We start from the raw sequence: 18,745 nt of genomic DNA, 5'->3' as shown, positions 1-18,745 counted from the left end.
TGGAGGAAACAAAGGGGACTGGGGTTGGGTTAAAACCAGAGAAGAATATGACAGATAGTGTTAAGTACTGGCAGATTTAATTTGTATTGTGTGGTTTGATCCATGTTTCAAGTGAAACTACACACGGTACACTGGGGTATGGTTCCATACTGGGGTATGGTTCCAATATTTTGTGTGTGTTATGGGAGAATTTTGCAGCACTTCGTGGTACCTGCCTTAAATTATTTATTGCAGTTAAAAACATACAAAAAAAAAATAAGTTACACAACCTTCAAACATATTTTACCATGTATTGTACATGTGTACATGAATGTACATGTACATGTATACTGTATGATATTACATTAAAATGTGCCAAAAACATATAATATTCAAATTGCCACCACACCATGAAGGAGTTGAGTGCTAAAGCTGAAAATTGGTGTATAAGTAGATATAATATATATGTTTAACTGGTATCAATTTCAAAAAACATTTCAATTGATCGCGGGGTCAACCGGGGTCAAGACGGGCGGGGTCTTTTTGACCTTTTTCTGGCTGGAACCAACTTTGGGCCCATGCTTTTTCTAAATTATTGCATTGGTGAGCTTATAATTGCTTATGGGTATAAACATGCACCCATAGATATTACCTAGGGAATATAGGATTTATTTGACCCCTCATGTGGGCACAGGGTGACCCCAAAAATCACAAAAAACATTTTCGGCTGATTAAAGTGCCTACTTTGGGTGACCATAACTAGAAAATTAAAGGAAATACATTTAAATTGAGTGCAGATTCATGAAATTTGGCAAAAAGTAAGATGGAATACTGAATTTGAGCTCTCTACCTGGTACAAAAACTAAATTATGAGCTTTCAAAGTCGGAAATTATCACAAAAATCACTTTTCGCGTCTCGCGCGAGCACAAAATGGCCGCCTCGGCCAAATTTCGAACGGTCATATCTCGAAAACGACATGGAGTATGACTTAGCTTTTTTGTATGTGTTTATTTTTGCAACATCCAATCATTCTGATGAAGTTTCATCAAAATCTGAGAGGGTCACCTGGGGACCACTGGTTGATTTGACACGGAATGACCCTATAAACACTTTCCAATCCTGTGATTTATGTACTATAAATGCACTTTATTTACCGTATTACTACATGATATGTATGCTGGCAAAACACTAGCAATTATCATCATCTTACATTGTGTACACATACATGTAAATTATCAGTGATTACCCAGCAAGATTTGGGTTTGAATTAGAAAATATTAACTAGAGTAGGTCTAGGACATGCCTTGAACTTTGCACTTGAAGGGGCGCAGCAATTCCCCTCTGGTAGGTCTAGGACATGCCTTGAACTTTGCACTTGAAGGGGCGCAGCAATTCCCCTCTGGTAGGTCTAGGACATGCCTTGAACTTTGCGCTTGAAGGGGCGCAGCAATTCCCCTCTGGTAGGTCTAGGACATGCCTTGAACTTTGCACTTGAAGGGGCGCAGCAATTCCCCTCTGGTAGGTCTAGGACATGCCTTGAACTTTGCACTTGAAGGGGCGCAGCAATTCCCCTCTGGTAGGTCTAGGACATGCCTTGAACTTTGCACTTGAAGGGGCGCAGCAATTCCCCTCTGGTAGGTCTAGGACATGCCTTGAACTTTGCACTTGAAGGGGCGCAGCAATTCCCCTCTGGTAGGTCTAGGACATGCCTTGAACTTTGCACTTGAAGGGGCGCAGCAATTCCCCTCTGGTAAGGGGCACTTCAAAGAGGAAAATGTAACTTTGAATTGGAACTTTCCAACAGGTACCACAGCAAAAGCGCAGGGCACCACGGCAAATGCTGCGGGTGCCGTGGGTTATTCCGGGGCTAGGTAGAATTTGAACCTGCAATGCAATGGCAACCTCCTAGTAAATGTGCCGGCACTTTACCAGTTTAGCTTTGTAGTGTTAAAGGTCTTCCTATTTTGTCATTGATCATTTTGCCAGTCAAGCCTTTCAACCGGTTACTGTAATAAGTTTACAACAAGTTCTAAAAAACATGATTGTACCCAATGGTTGGTTACTATATCTATTTAGAAACAAGCATGTGTGACATGTAAACTATATCTTTGCAATATCCTTGCAGTCCGGGAACAAGACTAATATTTTAAACTATATAATTATTCATGACTTGTTATTCGTCCCAGCTACCCTGTGATGGATCTCCCCCTTCCAGGAACAGCCCCAATGGAGTTCTCTTCACCAGTCCAAGGCTTCAGGGTTCCTCTTCAACGCTCCAAAGGACCAATCCAAGACCCTGGGATAGAAGGCATCGTGGCACCAAGATGGGTAAAAATTTCAAATTTATTCATTTAAAGGCTTTGGACACGTTTGTCAAAATACCAGTATTCTCACTTGGTGTATCCCATATAGATCTACAACATTACAAATCTGTGAATTTTGAAGTCAATTGTTTATCGTAGTTGCAAGAGAATAATGAAAGAAAAAATGCCCATGTTGCACAACTTTGTGTGCTTTCAGATGCCTAAATACGTTAACACTTTGTGTGGTCACATGATGGGTACCCGGTGTGGCGGTTTCAGTTATCTGCCGTGTTCAGTTTTCCGGGTGACGTAGTCGGACATATCAACATGTTGTTCGAACGGTTTTAGCTGATCGGCGTGTTCAGTTTTCCGGGTGACCTGTCAGATACCGCCGCGAATACCCTGGCGAGTACTGTAGTTCTCTCAGCAGTGACCCCCAAATTGTTTATTTTACGATTCTTTTCTGTGTAGTCACATAATCTCTTGCCCCATCTTTACATGTATTCCTGTGTACAACTTTAGGCAGATCACACTCTGCTTGCATAAAAAAAACCTCATACGATCCACGCATTTGCCGCTAATTGTACTCGACTCGTGGACGCCGCCATGACAGCTACCGGAGGGTAACGGATGACTCAATACGGCACTAAAAATGGACTACTTTCGCTTGCTGTGCGCAGGCATCGCATGACGTAATGCTACCGTATTTGGTCATTCGGAAAACTGAACACGGCGGAAAGTTGAAACCGCCACACCAGCGTTCATGTTAAAGATGTTAAAGACACTGGACACCATTAATAATTTCTCAAAATAATTGTTAGCATACAAAATTACTTGGTAACAAGCAATGGAGAGCTGTTGTTAGTATAAAACTTGTGAGAAACAGCTCCCTCTGAAGTAACATAGTTTTTGAGAAAGAAGTATTTTCCCACTAAAATATTTGAATTTGATTTCGAGACCTCAGAATTAAACTTTGAGGTCCCCAAATCAAGCATATGAAAGCACACAACTTTGTGTGACAAGGGTGTTTTTTCTTTCATTATCTCGCAACTTCGGTGACCAATTGAGTTCAAACTTAAACAGGTTTGTTATTGTATGCAATATGTTGGGATACACCATAGAGAAATGTTGTCCTTTCTCTATGGATACACCAAGTGAGAAGACTGGTCTTTGACAATTACCAAAGGTATCCCGTGTCTTTGACAAAGAATATAGTCAATCAGCAGAAGGGTAAAGTACAAAGCAGCTATGATATTTGGGTCTGGTAAAATGGTTGGCAGACATGGGTGCTCTATTTAACATACACATAGTACAATGTACTTGATTGCGTCTTATCTGTACATGAACAAGATACGTACATGATCTGATCGCGCACTACTAAGGCCCTTTCACACGAGCGCTGCAAACGAGGGTCCCGTGCGATTTCATAACATCGATAATATGAAATCGCAAATCCACGTCGTGTGAATGCTATGTATGTTACGAAATTACCTGGGTCCCGTGTTGTTCATAACACAGATCGAGACCTCCTCCAAAAAATCGCATCGATGTTATAATCACGGGGAGCCATCGTCTGAACCGAATGCCTGCGATCGTAACGAGGGACCGCTGCATTGACACGTGAAGAACTATAGAGGAAGAAATGGGCGAACTATAGCATGCATATGTACATGTACATACATGTACATGTATATCTGCTCAACGCTGGACTACGATCCGTTTGGCTGGTGGGTTTTGTGGCCGGATGCTAGACCAGCCCAAACCTTGAAGCAAAAACATTGTTCAAACGGAAGCAGAATACGTCATTTGGCAAAGCTTTTCGATGTTTTAATTCACCATTTGCTATGTCTCATCAATAATTTCATATCTAAAAAACATTTTCATTCAACAATGTAGCGTTTTTAACGTCCAAAAATCTATTTGAATCGTGGAATTTTGTGTTTTTCTTTTTTTAGCTTCGAAAACGTAACCCCCCCCCCTTCCCGCCGGCCGACGGGATGAGAGTTACGTTATCGCAAATGTTTTTAAAATATTCTACATTTTATGTGACTTAACTGATTTCAATGAGATTGATTTATTTTATTCCTTTTAACTGTAAGGTTTTTGTTTTAAGCCTCTTGCTTGTAGACTTTTGTCCATGCAGTAGGCCTACCCAAACGAGGGACGTATGTTTACATGTGTGTGTGTGCGTGTCGTGTGAATGCTCGCTAAAAAAATCGCACGCGGTAAAGGTGATAGACGGCTGGCGCCCTTAACCAGGGACCCGCGTTTGCAGCGCTCGTGTGAAAGGGGCTCTAGTCTACATGTACTAATTGTATTGGACCACCCTAGATATTAAATCAACAATCAGTGTCATTGTGATGGCTAATCGCTGTGTGTGCCATCAGATTACACAGCGCTGATAACGTTATTGTTAACAATCCTTTTATGGTAATTCCTTAGTTCTAGGACATACCTTGAGGTCATCATGATAATCACAGCTTATTTCAGTTCTACAGATTTTGGGACTAGAAAGAAAAGATGCAATCACAAACTCATAGGTGGTTCCATTAAAGGCACTTGCACTGGTTACTCAAAATAATCACAGCTTATTTCAGTTCTACAGATTTTGGGACTAGAAAGAAAAGATGCAATCACAAACTCATAGGTGGTTCCATTAAAGGCACTTGCACTGGTTACTCAAAATAATTGTTTATGTTAGCATAAAAACTTACTTGTTTAGAAGCAATAGAGAGCTGTTGATAGTATTTAAAACATTTTAAGAAACAACTCCCTCTGAAGTGACATAGTTTTTTGAGAAAGTGTTAATTTCTTTTTCAAATATAAAAAGACTTCAGACCTGAAGCATTGATTTAGGCATATAAAAACAATACCCTCTCTATTTTCCCCCCGTTACTTATTCAAGTAGGATGCATTTTTGGGAGGATGAAATCCATCTACTTTTTGCAGACAGTACATACTGTACATGCTGTAAAATACAATTTTTATGGAACTTATTGAATAACCTGCTTCTCATCCCTTCTCTCCGTTTTCCTTTTAGTATTCGGGACCCCCAGTCGGCTTCATTCAACAGTTCATCATCAATGCAACAGTGTCACCATGGCAACGAGGCTTGATCCCAGAGGATGCGTTTCGTTCTCCGCTGTCGAAGGCCTTTGACATCCGTCGTGATATTGAGGAGTATCAGACCACTGCTGGGTATGGAGACATCATTTCAAATATATAATACTAGGTTGTTGTTATCCTGCTTTATCACACCCTAGGGGCATATCAAAGCGCTCAGTATTTTCCCCTGCAAGCCATCAGAGTTGTGTTTTGAAGTAGGAGGCCTATCCCTTTACACATAGCACTGATATAATGGTTTACAGCATAATATACCGCCAATCAAACCAGGAACACCGGGGCAAACCCCTTCTCTGCTTGACATCTGCACTGGGATCTTTTATGTGCATTACACAACACACGGGACCAACAACTTTACGTCCCATCTGAAGGACGAAGCAAAAATGGTTTAAGTGTCTTGCTTAAGCACATGAGTGTCACGACCAGGACTCAAGCCCACATCCAGCTGATCAGATAACAACTCCGCAAACCTCTCTTAGTTACAATCACATAAGAATTGTTAAATTGTCTTTTTCTATGCAGAAAATCCGTCCGTAGCTTTTGTCTGTACGTGACGGAGCCAGCCGATGAGTTCAAAGGCACTATGCCCAGCCATAACTGCTTAATAGTATCTCCAGCTAATGTATGGGGAGATAGTGTGGAAACATTTCAGAAGGATGCCAAGCTAGTTAACACTATCTTCAAGAGCCATCATGGTATGGAGGTACAGTCAAGTATCAAAGGTATCATAAAACATCATTTCCATTTCAAAATATTGTGAAGCATGCTTTATATAACTGAACCCCCCTTCTTCAGTTCACTGGTATAAACACAAACGTCCACATTTACATTAAGCTTTCTTTTAGACTTGACTCCCCTGAAAACTCTGCTTAGTGATTTTCACTTTTTTTCTCAAAAACTTATTGACTATTAAATGAAGCTGAACTTTCTACCGTTAAAGTATACTACATACATTTTCATTCACTACAGTGAGTAGGAAATCATGTCATTACCGAAATCTTGATCTTCAAAAGGTATCAAAACCCTTCAAGGGGATGTGACTTCATAATTCAGGGTTCAAGCTTTATAATAACGAGGTTTCAGATTGAAACAAATCAGATTATTCCCAGTTGATTACCATGTTTTCTTACTTTGTCTAGACCTCCTGTTTGGAATTCCCTCCAAGTACACCGGAATCAATCGTTTCTACGTTCGTAGTCGCCAACGTCAAATTGCCTACGCCATCACCATAGTGCTCCAGACGTACAACGAGACATTCATTGAGGGGCTTAAGCAGCATCTATTACAACGCTATGGAGTCGGCAGCGTACAGCAAGATGAGACCGAAAAGGAACAAGTTGTTCACATTTATTATCAGGTCAGTTTCTTAGACGTTTAGAGGAGTACTGCAGTCTCCTGATGATGTCTAGAGCAAGCTAGTTGAAACTTTGAGACCAATTAATAACTCACTCCGCGATAGTGAAGTTTTAAAATAACAAGAAGTCCCCTCGATCCACTAAAGGAAAAGTAGTAGTCCGGGCCGATTTGTTACCTTCCACCCAGGTAGTAGTTAAAAAGCAGGACAGTTTTTTTCAGAACATAGAAGTCTCTTGAATTTCCAAAAATCTACTCCACATTAGTAAAATATAAAGCAAGACACGTTCTCAAAAGAACATGATCTACCAAGCGAGTAGCTACACAAGTGTTGTTACCGCAAATCCAGCCCTATGTTGCGAGGGTGGATTTCACAAAGAGTTAAACTAGTCTTATCTCGACGTAGGACGAGTTACTCGTCCTAACTTAGGACTACCCATACGTTTTTAATATCTCCTGGTCCTAACTCTTTGTGAAATCGACCCCATGTCTCCCTCGTTTGTCAATACCTTTGGTCGAAGGCAGGAGCCATTAAACATGTAACTGTCGTGTAACCAGGGATCACATCCAAGTTTATACAACCTGTTCTTGTTTTTTTTTCTATTTCTAGCATGAGAAGGGTCTACTGGAGATGTCACCTCTGATTATTATCTATGTTTTTTGTTTTTTATTTCTAGCATGAGAAGGGTCTACTGGAGATGTCACCTCTGATTATTATCTATGTTTTTTTTGTTTTTTTTTCTAGCATGAGAAGGGTCTACTGGAGATGTCACCTCTGATTATCTATTTTTTTTTTTTTTTCTAGCATGAGAAGGGTCTACTGGAGATGTCACCTCTGATTATAATCTATGTTCTGTTGCTGCTCTACATCTACTTCTCAATTAGTAAGTAATTATGCAAAACATACCAAAGGTTGGCAAAATTAGTCCATCTAGAATTCAAAACATATGCACCGGGACAAAATGGTTTTTGCTTTTATTTGTCATTGAATGACCTGTTAAGCCCGGTTCATACTTCCTGCGAATGCGGAGCCAATTTTGATGTCGCAGCATTCTGTTTTTGCAGGAGTTGAACACAGTTCAACAGTTGCGATCTATTCGCTGCGAATTGATGACGTCAAAATTTGTATCGCATTTGCAGGTAGCATGAACTGGCTATAGGAAGAGGAGAAAGACATAAATTGTTGGCACATTTATTTGGAAAGGTAGTTGACAGCATTACCTGTTTAGTTAAACAAGTACAAAGCTGTTGAAATTTGTTGATTGGTGATTTACTCAAATCGTGTTATTGATCATTTTAAAGGAAGCTTTCCACGATCATTATCTTTAAACCGTGTAAGTTTAACGTAAATCTGTGGTGGTTTGTGATTTGTGTCATACAAAGAGTACCCAAAACCTCAAAATAATAAGTAGTAGTTGGTATTGTTTTAGGGTGGTATGGTTTAATGGATGTATTGTATCTTTTTCTCTATAGGTAAGATTGAGATGGTAAAGTCTAAGTGGGGTATGGCCTTTGCAGCAGTCATAATGATCATGGCATCACTCTCTATGTCAGTTGGAATCTGCCTCATGTTTGGTCTCACCCCTTCACTCAGTGGAAGGTAAGCTCTTCTACCTCATTCTCTCTGTCTATCTGTCTTCATGGCACTGGACACTATTGGTAATTACTCGAAATAATTGATAGCATCAAATGTTACTTGGTAACGAGTAGTGGAGAGCTGTTGATAGTATAAAACATCGTAAGAAACGGCTCCCTCTGAAGTAACGTAGTTTTTGAGAGAGAGGTAAGTTCTCACTCAAATCATAATAAAAGGAAGCCTTTTATTATGCATCTAAAAGCACACAAATTTGTGCAAAGAGGGTGTTTTTCTTTTGTTATTTTCTTGCAACTTTGATGACCAATTGAGCCAAATTTTTCACAGATTTGTTATTTTATGCATGTTGGTAGACACCAAATGAGAATACTGTTCTTTGACAATTACCAAACATGTCCAGTGCCTTTAAAACACAGCTCAGCAGCTGAGTCAGTGCAAAGTGAAGCCAAAATGTAAACTTACATTCTAAGACTTTGATCATTTCGGGCATCCTTCCATTTCTCTAAACAAATTGTTGTTGTAATTCTTTACAGTGAGATCTTCCCGTACCTGGTTGTCATAATCGGCTTAGAAAACATCTTGGTGTTTACAAAGTCAGTAGTATCTACTCCGGTCCATCTTGCCGTTAACATCAGGATAGCACAAGGTAAGGTACCGCTCTCTCAATATTTAGTTATTTATTTATTTCCTCAAAACCTTAAAAAAAATTGGGAGTATAAAAAGAGTTATAAAATGACATTGAATATACAGTTTCACCTAAGAAGTTGTAGTTGAAGTCCAAGACTGACTACTATTTTGACTCGCCTTGAACCAAAGCTTTTGTGTTTCTGATCAGCAGAGTAATGGTTTGAGTCCAGGTTTTGACACTTGCATACGTCCTTAAACATAACACTTAATAAAACATAACACTAACCATTAATGCTTTTTGCTTTGGAAGGGATGTGAAGCCATAGCTCTCATGAATGTGTTTTGTAATGCATGTAAAAAAGACCCAGTCACAATGATAGATGGGCGTCATTAATTTGGTGTTTCTGGCCAGTGTTGTAGCTATACCAATTTTTGTGGTGGGCTCTAAATCCAATTTAGTCCACCAGGGCGTATGGTTTAACAAGATTATTATTCATTTTAAGATATCAGGCCATCATTGCTGAAGTGCAATCTGGGGGGAATCTGTGCTGGGCAGAACAGTGTATTACGCTCAGAGCGCACTGCCCACCATTGTTACAACGTGGTTTCTGGCAGAGGCTGCTGAATGTACCGCACGACCTTGTAAACCATTTCAAGGTGCTACATAAATGGGTCTCAAAAATCAAACTGTTGCTCTGCCTATGATCATTTTTATCAAATAAAATAATGAGCAACTTGACGGCCCCCTAGGGGCGAGACAAAGCCCTTTATAGGAACCCAGACTTATTGTTATAAGTCTCTAACAAAACAAGGTCGCTTTAGGTGACATATAGATTAATTGATCGACTAATTTATTGATTACTAGCCTATGTCATTTGCAATTTTTCTTAAGGACACTCCCCATGGTTCATGACTTTTGTTGATCATTCATTTAGTTGATCTTTACCTTTCAACATAAAAAAGGCTATCACAGTGACCTGAGGTGACATATTGATTTATTGATTGATTGATATCAACTGACTAGCCTCATAAGGAGACTTTGTAAGACCAAATAAAGAAAACAGGTTTAGCGTCTTGCCTGTTTGAAAAAAGGAAGGAGTTTTTTTTTTTTTTTTTTTTTTTTTTTTTTTTTTTTTTTTACAATATGGCCGCCCAACTTGATTTTAAAGACAACCTGTTGGGCTAATTTTCAAAATTTATTTGTTTTCGTCTGAGATCGTTAAGTTGTATCTTATTTTTGGTTAACATAAATATAAAAAATTTAAAAAGGGGTGGCCTCTAAAAAAGAAGTGGGCGGGGACGCCTAACATAATTGTTGGTTTGCTTTCCCTAATTGCCCGTTTGTTCATTTTGTTGAAGGTCTTAGCAAAGAAGGTTGGTCGATTACCAAGAACCTTTGTGCTGAACTCTTGGTTGTCTTCATCGGTTTCTTCACATTTGTGCCAGCCATTCAGGTAAGACAACGACTAACTTCATAACCAGGCAGGGAACCATTTCATCCAGCACTTTTACATAGCAAATTGTTTCGGCCATGACATGAATTCCTTCTCACTATGAATGATGAATGAAGATAAATATGTAATTTATTCGTCATGTTTTTGAGAAAAAGTGAGAATCACAGAGCAATGTGTTCTGGAGAGTCTTTTCAAATTATGTTCATGAAGTTGTTGTACTCATTTCTCAAAAAACTATAACAGCAGCTCAGCAAGTAATATTTTAAGGGAGGCTTTCTATCATCAATATCCTCAAACTGTGTAAGTTTAATTTAAATCTGTTTATGTTCCATTTCGTAAACCCTGAACTGTTTTACACATTGAAGATTTCATTTTCTGGAGAAACATTCCATATCTGAATAGACCAGGAACATTTCAAGTTCGTTGGTTCTCTCTAACTTCTACAGGGAAGATTATCATGTTAATGCTAGGATCTTGTTTTTCCTTTCTTTATAGGAATTTTGTGTGTTTGCCCTGGTCGGTTTAATGACAGACTTCTTTCTGCAGATGTTCTACTTTGTTCCAGTGCTATCCGTTGATATTCGTAGAATGGAGGTTTGTCATCAATTCTTCTTCTTTAGTCCATTAGGGCGTCAGCCGTCCCTTGGTGATCCGATAAAGTGAATTCCTTCCACGTCTCCCTGTCCAGTGCGGTCTTCCTCAGGCCGTACAGACTCCCCCCATTAAGTGCACGAATGTTATCTGTCCACCTCGCCTTTGGCCTTCCTCTGCTGGCGCGACCAGCAACAGGTCCATCCATACATTGCTTCTCCAGGTCCCTTCTCTTCTTGCAATGTGCCCAAAATACATAATTTTCTTCTGTAGTATGGTATTTACTAGGCTTTTGGGGTTATGGACTCTCTCCAGCACACTGATGTTAGTTGTGTGGTCTTGCCATTTGATGTTTAGCATTCGCAGCACCAAAGCTCGAAAGTAGAAATTTTTGTTTTCTCATTCTGTGTCAATTATGTTTGATATTTTGTATACCCCAGTAACAATATGATGTACGATGTTGTTGTATTTCCCATAATCTTGTTATTATGAAGTACATTTGCAAAATTTGTGACATATTGGCCCAATTGCGACAACATGTTCACATGTTAGTTTTATTGTTTACATTATATAGGATTAAAGCAATCAAACTTTTCCCAAAATTAAAGGTACCATGCAGAACATGACAAATGTTCATTTACAAAATACCCATTCATTCTACACACAGCTCTCTGATCTGAACCGGAGCAGTGTCCAACATGACCTCTCCACCAATTCAAGTAACCGACCTTCGACCCCAACCCAAGGTCGTCACTTGACCCGTTCGAAGTCAGCCCCTCGATCTCTGAACAACATGAACTCATCCCAGAACCCAACAGGGTATAATTACTTCATTGATTCTGGGAGGTTTCCAACGCTCCCGTTGCACACTAGTAGAAGTCGGATTCCAAGGAGGTTAAAGTTCATCTATTTCTGGGCCAGTACCCGTTTGATGCAACGGCTTATCATGGTAAGTGACAACCGTATTGTGTTTTTTTCATAGAGTTATATATAAGAACTAGAGGGCACACTGGCCTATATATGCGCCCCGGCATGCATGCAGGCGGCCATTTTCTAAGTTGACAAAACTAGCATCCCACAGCGTGTGTTTGTGTGGCCGTTTTGTAAGTTGAACAAAACAGCTTCGCGTAGCGTTTAATAAGCACAAACTCCAACATGTGTTTCATATTCAACGCGCGTTCAGAATTGCGTGCGCGTGTCTCCTTGCGGTCCCGTCGCGTTTTGTGCATGAAGCATCACCCGTGCGCCCTCTAGTTCTTATATATAACTCTATGGTTTTTTTCTAATCAAGTGACAAGATCTTTTGTTTATTTTGGTATCTGACTAGTTTATTTCATATTTTTCCCAATCACAGTGTGCTTCAATTGTATGGATCATTCTCACCAGTTTGTTTATGTACAAATCTGGTCTGGTAACCCACCTCACTGATACCAGAGTAAACCAGTCATTACCAATGGAGCTTCATGAAATCTTGGCCGTACCCAAGCACCCCCTGGAGGCTCCTCCCCTAGAGAAGGAGTTTGATGTGTCCAGGCAAAGCCCGGATGGTGTATCTATTGATACGGACTCAGGCACAAAGCTGTCTAGATTGCAGAGTTTTGCAGATCATCTGTCTAGTATGAGCGTGGCCAGTGATCGAGCGATACATCAGAACAGTATTAGGAAGGCAGGACAACAGGAAGATCTTTGGAGGAAGTTATCTATGTGGCATTGGCCGGCTTTGTTTCAGAGCTACAATATGAGTCTACATGGCAAGTGAGTGCAGACAAATGGAAAGAATTACACAAACTAAAAATAATCAACAAATTTAGATGTTAGTCCAAACTTAATGTGTAGGATTTTAAACTTTTTATCTGAAAGGACACTGATGGTAACATTCTTGCCAATTCCAATCTGTCAGAGAAATATTTCCATCTTCAATACTGAGTATTTAACATTTTTGATGATGTTTGTTTGTTTATTGTAATATGTTTTTTTACTAATACAGTTTGTGTACTGAGGGCCTCCCCATGGAAAGTAGTGCTGGGTGCTGATCGAAATCTACCCTCATTTAAGATAACATAAATAGAAATAAAAAAGATGATATATACCTTCAACTTGACATTTACTTTAAGGTACATCAGTATACTTCCTCCCTTCAACCTGAACCTCTTCATTAACCCGAAGGAGGCCGTCTCAATCCGTCATGACCGAGAGAAAGAGCGAGCAGCCAAATGGTACGGCGACCTGGACGCTGACTCTCACGTCCTCCCGTATGACCCTGACTTCTACACAGAATGGATTGATGAGGAGGGTATCGTACACACCATCCCGCTGTTCCGTGCCTCCAAGTTTGACTACTACATGACGATGACTCTGGGGATCATGAGTGGGGCGTCGCTCGTTATTCTTATCATCTTGCTCTTTAAGTGTGCGGTGTTGGTGAGGCTGAGGAGAGCTCGGTATAAGAAGGGCAAGCATGAGGATATCTTGAAGAGGGTGGTTATGAAGAAGTCATGTGAACTGGTTCCATGGGTCTTGATGGGTCACCAGCAGGTACATACATCTACTCCTCATCTTTAAGTCCTGTGTATTTTGTATAGTGTCAGTGAACTGAACTCTAGCTCAGGGCCTAATGTCACTCTAGCTCAGGGCCTAATGTCACTCTAGCTCAGGGCCTCAAACATAATCTAAGCAAAACCAAATTAAGCTAACCAGACTATTGGCACCGCCAAAATACCTTAAAAATTAATTGTTTTTTTGCATTAGAATAGTTGCCTGTTTGGTTATTGTAAAATGCACTATTGACCCCCATGCACGCACGTCACACGCGACAACTGATGCCACGCTCACCATGTTGGTGGTCAATAGGTTTATGTGTAAACGTTGCGTCACCTAAAATGCGCACTTCTCTGAATAACACACATTGACATTGACAACCAAAATGGCGCATCCAAGATTATTCTGATGATGACGTCAGGTGAAATGGGTCAATAAAGTATAAGAACTAGTTATTATTATAACTATTAATCTGTGATCTCCAAACCGTTCTCAAAGTTCTTGTGTGATGTACAAATGTCGTCCACCATACACCTGTACACTGAATGTAGCCACTTCAAAGCTGTATGTTGTATGTTGTGTTACACCTAGGACTACCCTAGGTGATCCAGCATTTGTGTCGACCAGTGATCCAAAACTATGGAAGAATCTTACTCCTTGTATTAGACAATAGTCACTTTAAGGAAAAAACCTGTTTACTTCACTCATTTAAAGGCAGTGGACACTATTGGTAATTACTGAAAACATTTGTTAGCATAAAACTTTACTCGGTAATGAGTAGTGGGGAGAGGTTGATGGTATAAAACATTGTGAGAAATGGCTCCCTCTGAAGTGACATAGTTTTCGAGAAAGAAGTATTTTTCCACGAATTTGATTTTGAAACCTCAAGTTTAGAATTTGAGGTCTCAAAATTCTTCGTGTGACAAGGGTGTTTTTTCTTTCATTATTATCTCGCAACTTCGATGACCGATTGAGCTAAAATTTTCACAGGTTTGTTATTTTATGTATATGTTGAGATACACCAAATGAGAAGACTGGTCTACGAAAATTACGAATAGTGTCCACTGTCTTCAATTCCTTTTTTGATCTGTTTGTGAATTTGTATTACCTTTTCTCTTTTATGCAGTAGAGTATATTCATACATATGTTTGGCAATATTAATGTCCATTGTAATTATTATTATTTTGTAGGAGATAGAGTGCTTAGCAAGTGAGGGTTCTTGGATTGCAAGTTGCTGCTTAGGGGGAGAAATTCGCATATGGGATGGTACGAGTGGAGAATGCACGATATGCATTGATCGTCAAAGGTAGGTCCTTACAATTCTTTGTGTCTTTACTTCAACTTTTTAGTTTACAGTACTACATCAGCGGAGTAGACCTTGCGATCAAGCTATTTGAGTCAGTTGTCAGAAAACATTTTTTATGGAGAACAAAGCCAAAACAGGCCAACAGGGGTCAAATGTAAAAAATAAGAAATTTGTAAATTTAGTTGTTAAAGGCAGTGGAATTTGGTAATTACTCAAAATAATTATTAGCATAAAACCTTTCTTGGTGACGAGTAATGGGGAGAGATTGATGGTATAAAACATTGTGAGAAACAGCTCCCTCTGAAGTGCCATAGTTTTTGAGAAACAAGTAATTTTCCACGAATTTGATTGCAAGACCTCAAGTTTAGAACTTGAGGTCTCGAAATCAACCATCTAAACGCACAAAACTTTGTGTGACAAAGGTGTTTTTTCTTTCATTATTATCTCCCAAGTTCGATGACCGATTGAGCTCAAATTTTCACAGGTTTGTTATTTTATGCGTATGTTGAGATACACCAATTGTGAAGGCTAGTCTTTGACAATTACCAATAGTGTCCACTGGCTTTAAAATGTAACTTATTATATAGTAGCAGCTTCCTTGCTGATAAATAACATACAAACATTTTTCCTACTCAAGTCTATTTTCAGATTTGTTTGGCCCTCAGAAATATCTGGAAAATTGTGATTAAATAGCCTGGAATGTATATTAGAGACTTGACGGTGTGTACATGTAGGTCAGTCCCTGTACTTTATAAACAATTCCTACTTTTTTCCAAGGACCAAATATAATGCCTGCTTATTGTTTCTCTATCACCACCCACCTAATTTCTCTTTCCCATGCAGCTACTTTAAGACAAGGAGACGTCTAGGGAGTGGTAACACCAGAACACGTCATGGCTCCGGTGGGGGTCTACCCATGAGGCAGCATAGCTGGAGCGATAATATGTCATGTGAAAAGGCCAACTGCCCAGTCAATCGCAGAAACGGCCATTTACATAATCATTTAGATCTCTCAGGAGCTATATCAACTGACTTTGGGTTGAGCTCCGGTGATGCTGGGAATGGTAGTCAGGATGATAGGATGTCATCGGGTGTTTATAGTGCGTCGCCGGAATCCAGAAGCACAGAGCTGGATGTGAATGGAGGTCTAGGCACACCAAGGAGCTCTGGAAATGGTTATGACTTTAAGACAATAGTGGATTCTTATTTGATGCAAACGCAGCAACGCTATGGCACTGCTGATGAGGAGGACGAGGGACTGGATGATGTTTATCAAGACTTGTCATCCCCGCTCCTTAATAGATCCTCCCAGAACCTAACCACAATCAATGAACTAGGGGGTCATATGAGACCTCGAACTGCCTCGGCTGGGTCCATGGGACTGAGGTACGAACATAATCCTCAGGATCCGGGAGACGTGAACAAGAGTCCGGCTCAGTGTGTTAATCACAATAGATTCTCATTTGATGAGAGTTTATTGAGGCAGCTTGAAGCGGGTGGAGATTCAGGGATGACGTCTTCGTTGGTGGGTGTCCCACCGCCTCTCATCTGGTGCATGGAGTGTAGTGATCATATGGTAGTAGTGGGATGCAGTAATGGCAGAATAGAGGTTAGTATACTCTTTAATATTCAGCTGTTTTGTTTTATTATCCCTGTATTTTGTATTGTTCTTTTTTTTATGCCAAATTACTAACTTCTAATAATAATTTGGTAACCAGAGGGTTAATCTATAGATTAATTAAACTGACTGTGCAAATTGTTTTCTATCCTTTAGTTATGGGATCCCAGTAATGGATTCCTCCTAGGTTCTTATGAGGACAATCCCATCGGAGCAACAGGTCTATGCATCGCTGGATCCCACCTCGTTATTGCTCGACTCAACGGTACCCTAGAGTTCCTAGAACTTGTTACTCATCACTCAGTTCATATCAATCAAGCTCTCTTCAATGACCATCTTGCAGAAGGCAACAGAGGTACGTTCAAACTAAGGCTATACCCATATTTTGTTTTCAATTTACTTCCTTAATCCACGACTATTGCCCTACTAGAAATATTGGCTCTGGCTCCAAAAACCTTCTCACTCCTTTTCCAGCCACCACTAAAGCTTATGGGCAAAGGGCTTTTTCAGACCTTCGTTTTTGAGGAGCGCGATCGCGCTCGCGCTCATACCGCGCTCCTGGGTCTGTTTTCAGGTGCGCGATCGACAGCGCTCCTCCTCGATCATTACAGTGTATTTTATTTATAACACAAAAGCAGATTTCACGCCAGTCGTTGTTACTTTTCGTGCGACAATAAATAAAAGAAACATTGAACGCTAGAGGTCGCTTTGGATCGAAGCACTAGCGTGATATTAAACGCCCTCTATTGGTAAAATCTACGCGAACCAGCAATAAACGCATTGAGACAAGACTCGACGTGTCACGTGGGAGTTTTAGCGCATTTCCAGGCGGCGCAAATGCGAGGGCGAAGCGCATACCGTCGGCATACGTAGCTCAATCAAAATCTGTTGTGTAATCTCGAGATTGAGCAGCGCAATTATCAGATTGCTAGCTTTACGAACTCGCAGCCGGGTACATTACTACACGTCCGTACACACACACGCTGCTGTATACGTCGTCCGTGCAATACTAGAACTACTGCTAGATCTACCATGAATCAAAGATGTATTTTCTCGTAAGAAAATGTGTATTTTTTAATGCTTTATATCAAATGTGAAAACATTTTAGAAAAAAGGAAACATTTAACATAAAACCTTAAAAATCGTGCTGTATTTTGTCACACGGGAGTGGGATCAGGGTTGTTTTATTTTATTTTGTCTGTAAATTAAGCTTGGGCGATATCACGATATTATCGAATATCGCGATATTAATTTGGACACGATTTCGATATCGGATGGATTTGGTTTTAATCGAAATATCGATATATCGCGATATATCACGATTTATCGTGATAATCCTGATATATCGATATATCGATTAAATATTGCGATGTATTTGCTAGCTGAGACATCTTGCACCCCATAGGTTTGGAGTAAAACCAGAAGAATAGGTCATTAGAACACCTCTCTTATGCTAGGACTGTCTCTTCTACAACTTTCACTTGGACTGATGTCAAATTTCATTAATCGCGATTATATTAAATTATCGCGATATATTGTCGGCGATATATCGTGAATAAAATAAATCGATATCGCCCAAGCTTACTGTAAATTTTATTTGTGTACGTCCGAGTCCGATCCGACCTGACCATTTTAGTAATCATAAACTTAGTATGCTAGTCAAACAAATCTAAGAAGAGTGATTTTTTAGGAGATCAAATTGAGCTCCTGAGTATTCTCAGGAGAGCGATTAAAAGAGCTCCTTCTATTTCTATAAACGAAGGTCTGCTTTTTCAGGTTGCATCTCCTGAACTCTGGAATTCACTCCCTAGTAGTATAAAAGAAAGCTCCTACCTAGAACAATTTAAGTCTAATTTGAAGACATATCTTTTGTGAAATGACTTGTATTTTTCATTGTTTGCATTTTGTTCTCTGTATTTTCTGTAATTGTTGTGTTCAACAGTCCTGTTTTTTTACTCTTTACTTTCCTAAAGCGCTTTGAGACGTCATTGTAATTTTGCTCTACATAAAAACTGTTCATTGTTGTTGTTATTATTGTCCCATTTAAAAGTTCTTATTTCATTTATGTTTTAATCTTTCTTGCATGCCCTTGTGTGTGTATTTTCATTTGTATTTTTAATACTATGATCGCTGTTTGTATGTATTGATTCATTTATGTGTTTTTTTACATTTCAATTTATTGTTGTTCTCTTTAAGTCCAGCTGGAGAGGAGAGCCTCTAGACAGGAACTGTGTTTCTTTTAGGCATTCCTTCGGCTC

The 18,745-nt window shown here is 39.7% G+C and overlaps 1 protein-coding gene across 1 annotated transcript in view; it reads left to right on the top strand.

The window, feature by feature from the left end:
* The window catches only part of LOC117300373 (sterol regulatory element-binding protein cleavage-activating protein-like), a 33,003-nt gene that overhangs the window by 9,498 nt on the left and 4,760 nt on the right, over positions 1 to 18,745 (top strand). Inside the window, exons 3-17 of the mRNA XM_033784150.1 lie at positions 2,167 to 2,308; positions 5,324 to 5,481; positions 5,929 to 6,128; positions 6,546 to 6,763; positions 7,565 to 7,643; positions 8,233 to 8,359; positions 8,887 to 8,999; positions 10,340 to 10,434; positions 10,930 to 11,028; positions 11,693 to 11,974; positions 12,380 to 12,780; positions 13,140 to 13,560; positions 14,754 to 14,869; positions 15,713 to 16,478; positions 16,644 to 16,842. Coding sequence (XP_033640041.1) covers positions 2,167 to 2,308; positions 5,324 to 5,481; positions 5,929 to 6,128; positions 6,546 to 6,763; positions 7,565 to 7,643; positions 8,233 to 8,359; positions 8,887 to 8,999; positions 10,340 to 10,434; positions 10,930 to 11,028; positions 11,693 to 11,974; positions 12,380 to 12,780; positions 13,140 to 13,560; positions 14,754 to 14,869; positions 15,713 to 16,478; positions 16,644 to 16,842 — 3,416 coding nt within the window. The remainder of the gene's footprint in view (positions 1 to 2,166; positions 2,309 to 5,323; positions 5,482 to 5,928; positions 6,129 to 6,545; positions 6,764 to 7,564; positions 7,644 to 8,232; positions 8,360 to 8,886; positions 9,000 to 10,339; positions 10,435 to 10,929; positions 11,029 to 11,692; positions 11,975 to 12,379; positions 12,781 to 13,139; positions 13,561 to 14,753; positions 14,870 to 15,712; positions 16,479 to 16,643; positions 16,843 to 18,745) is intronic.

The sequence above is a fragment of the Asterias rubens genome, chromosome 15, assembly GCF_902459465.1.
Source record: "Asterias rubens chromosome 15, eAstRub1.3, whole genome shotgun sequence".
NCBI classification, from domain to species: domain Eukaryota; kingdom Metazoa; phylum Echinodermata; class Asteroidea; order Forcipulatida; family Asteriidae; genus Asterias; species Asterias rubens.
Note: the sequence above shows the minus strand (reverse complement) of the source record. Positions and strands in the feature narration are given on the sequence as shown.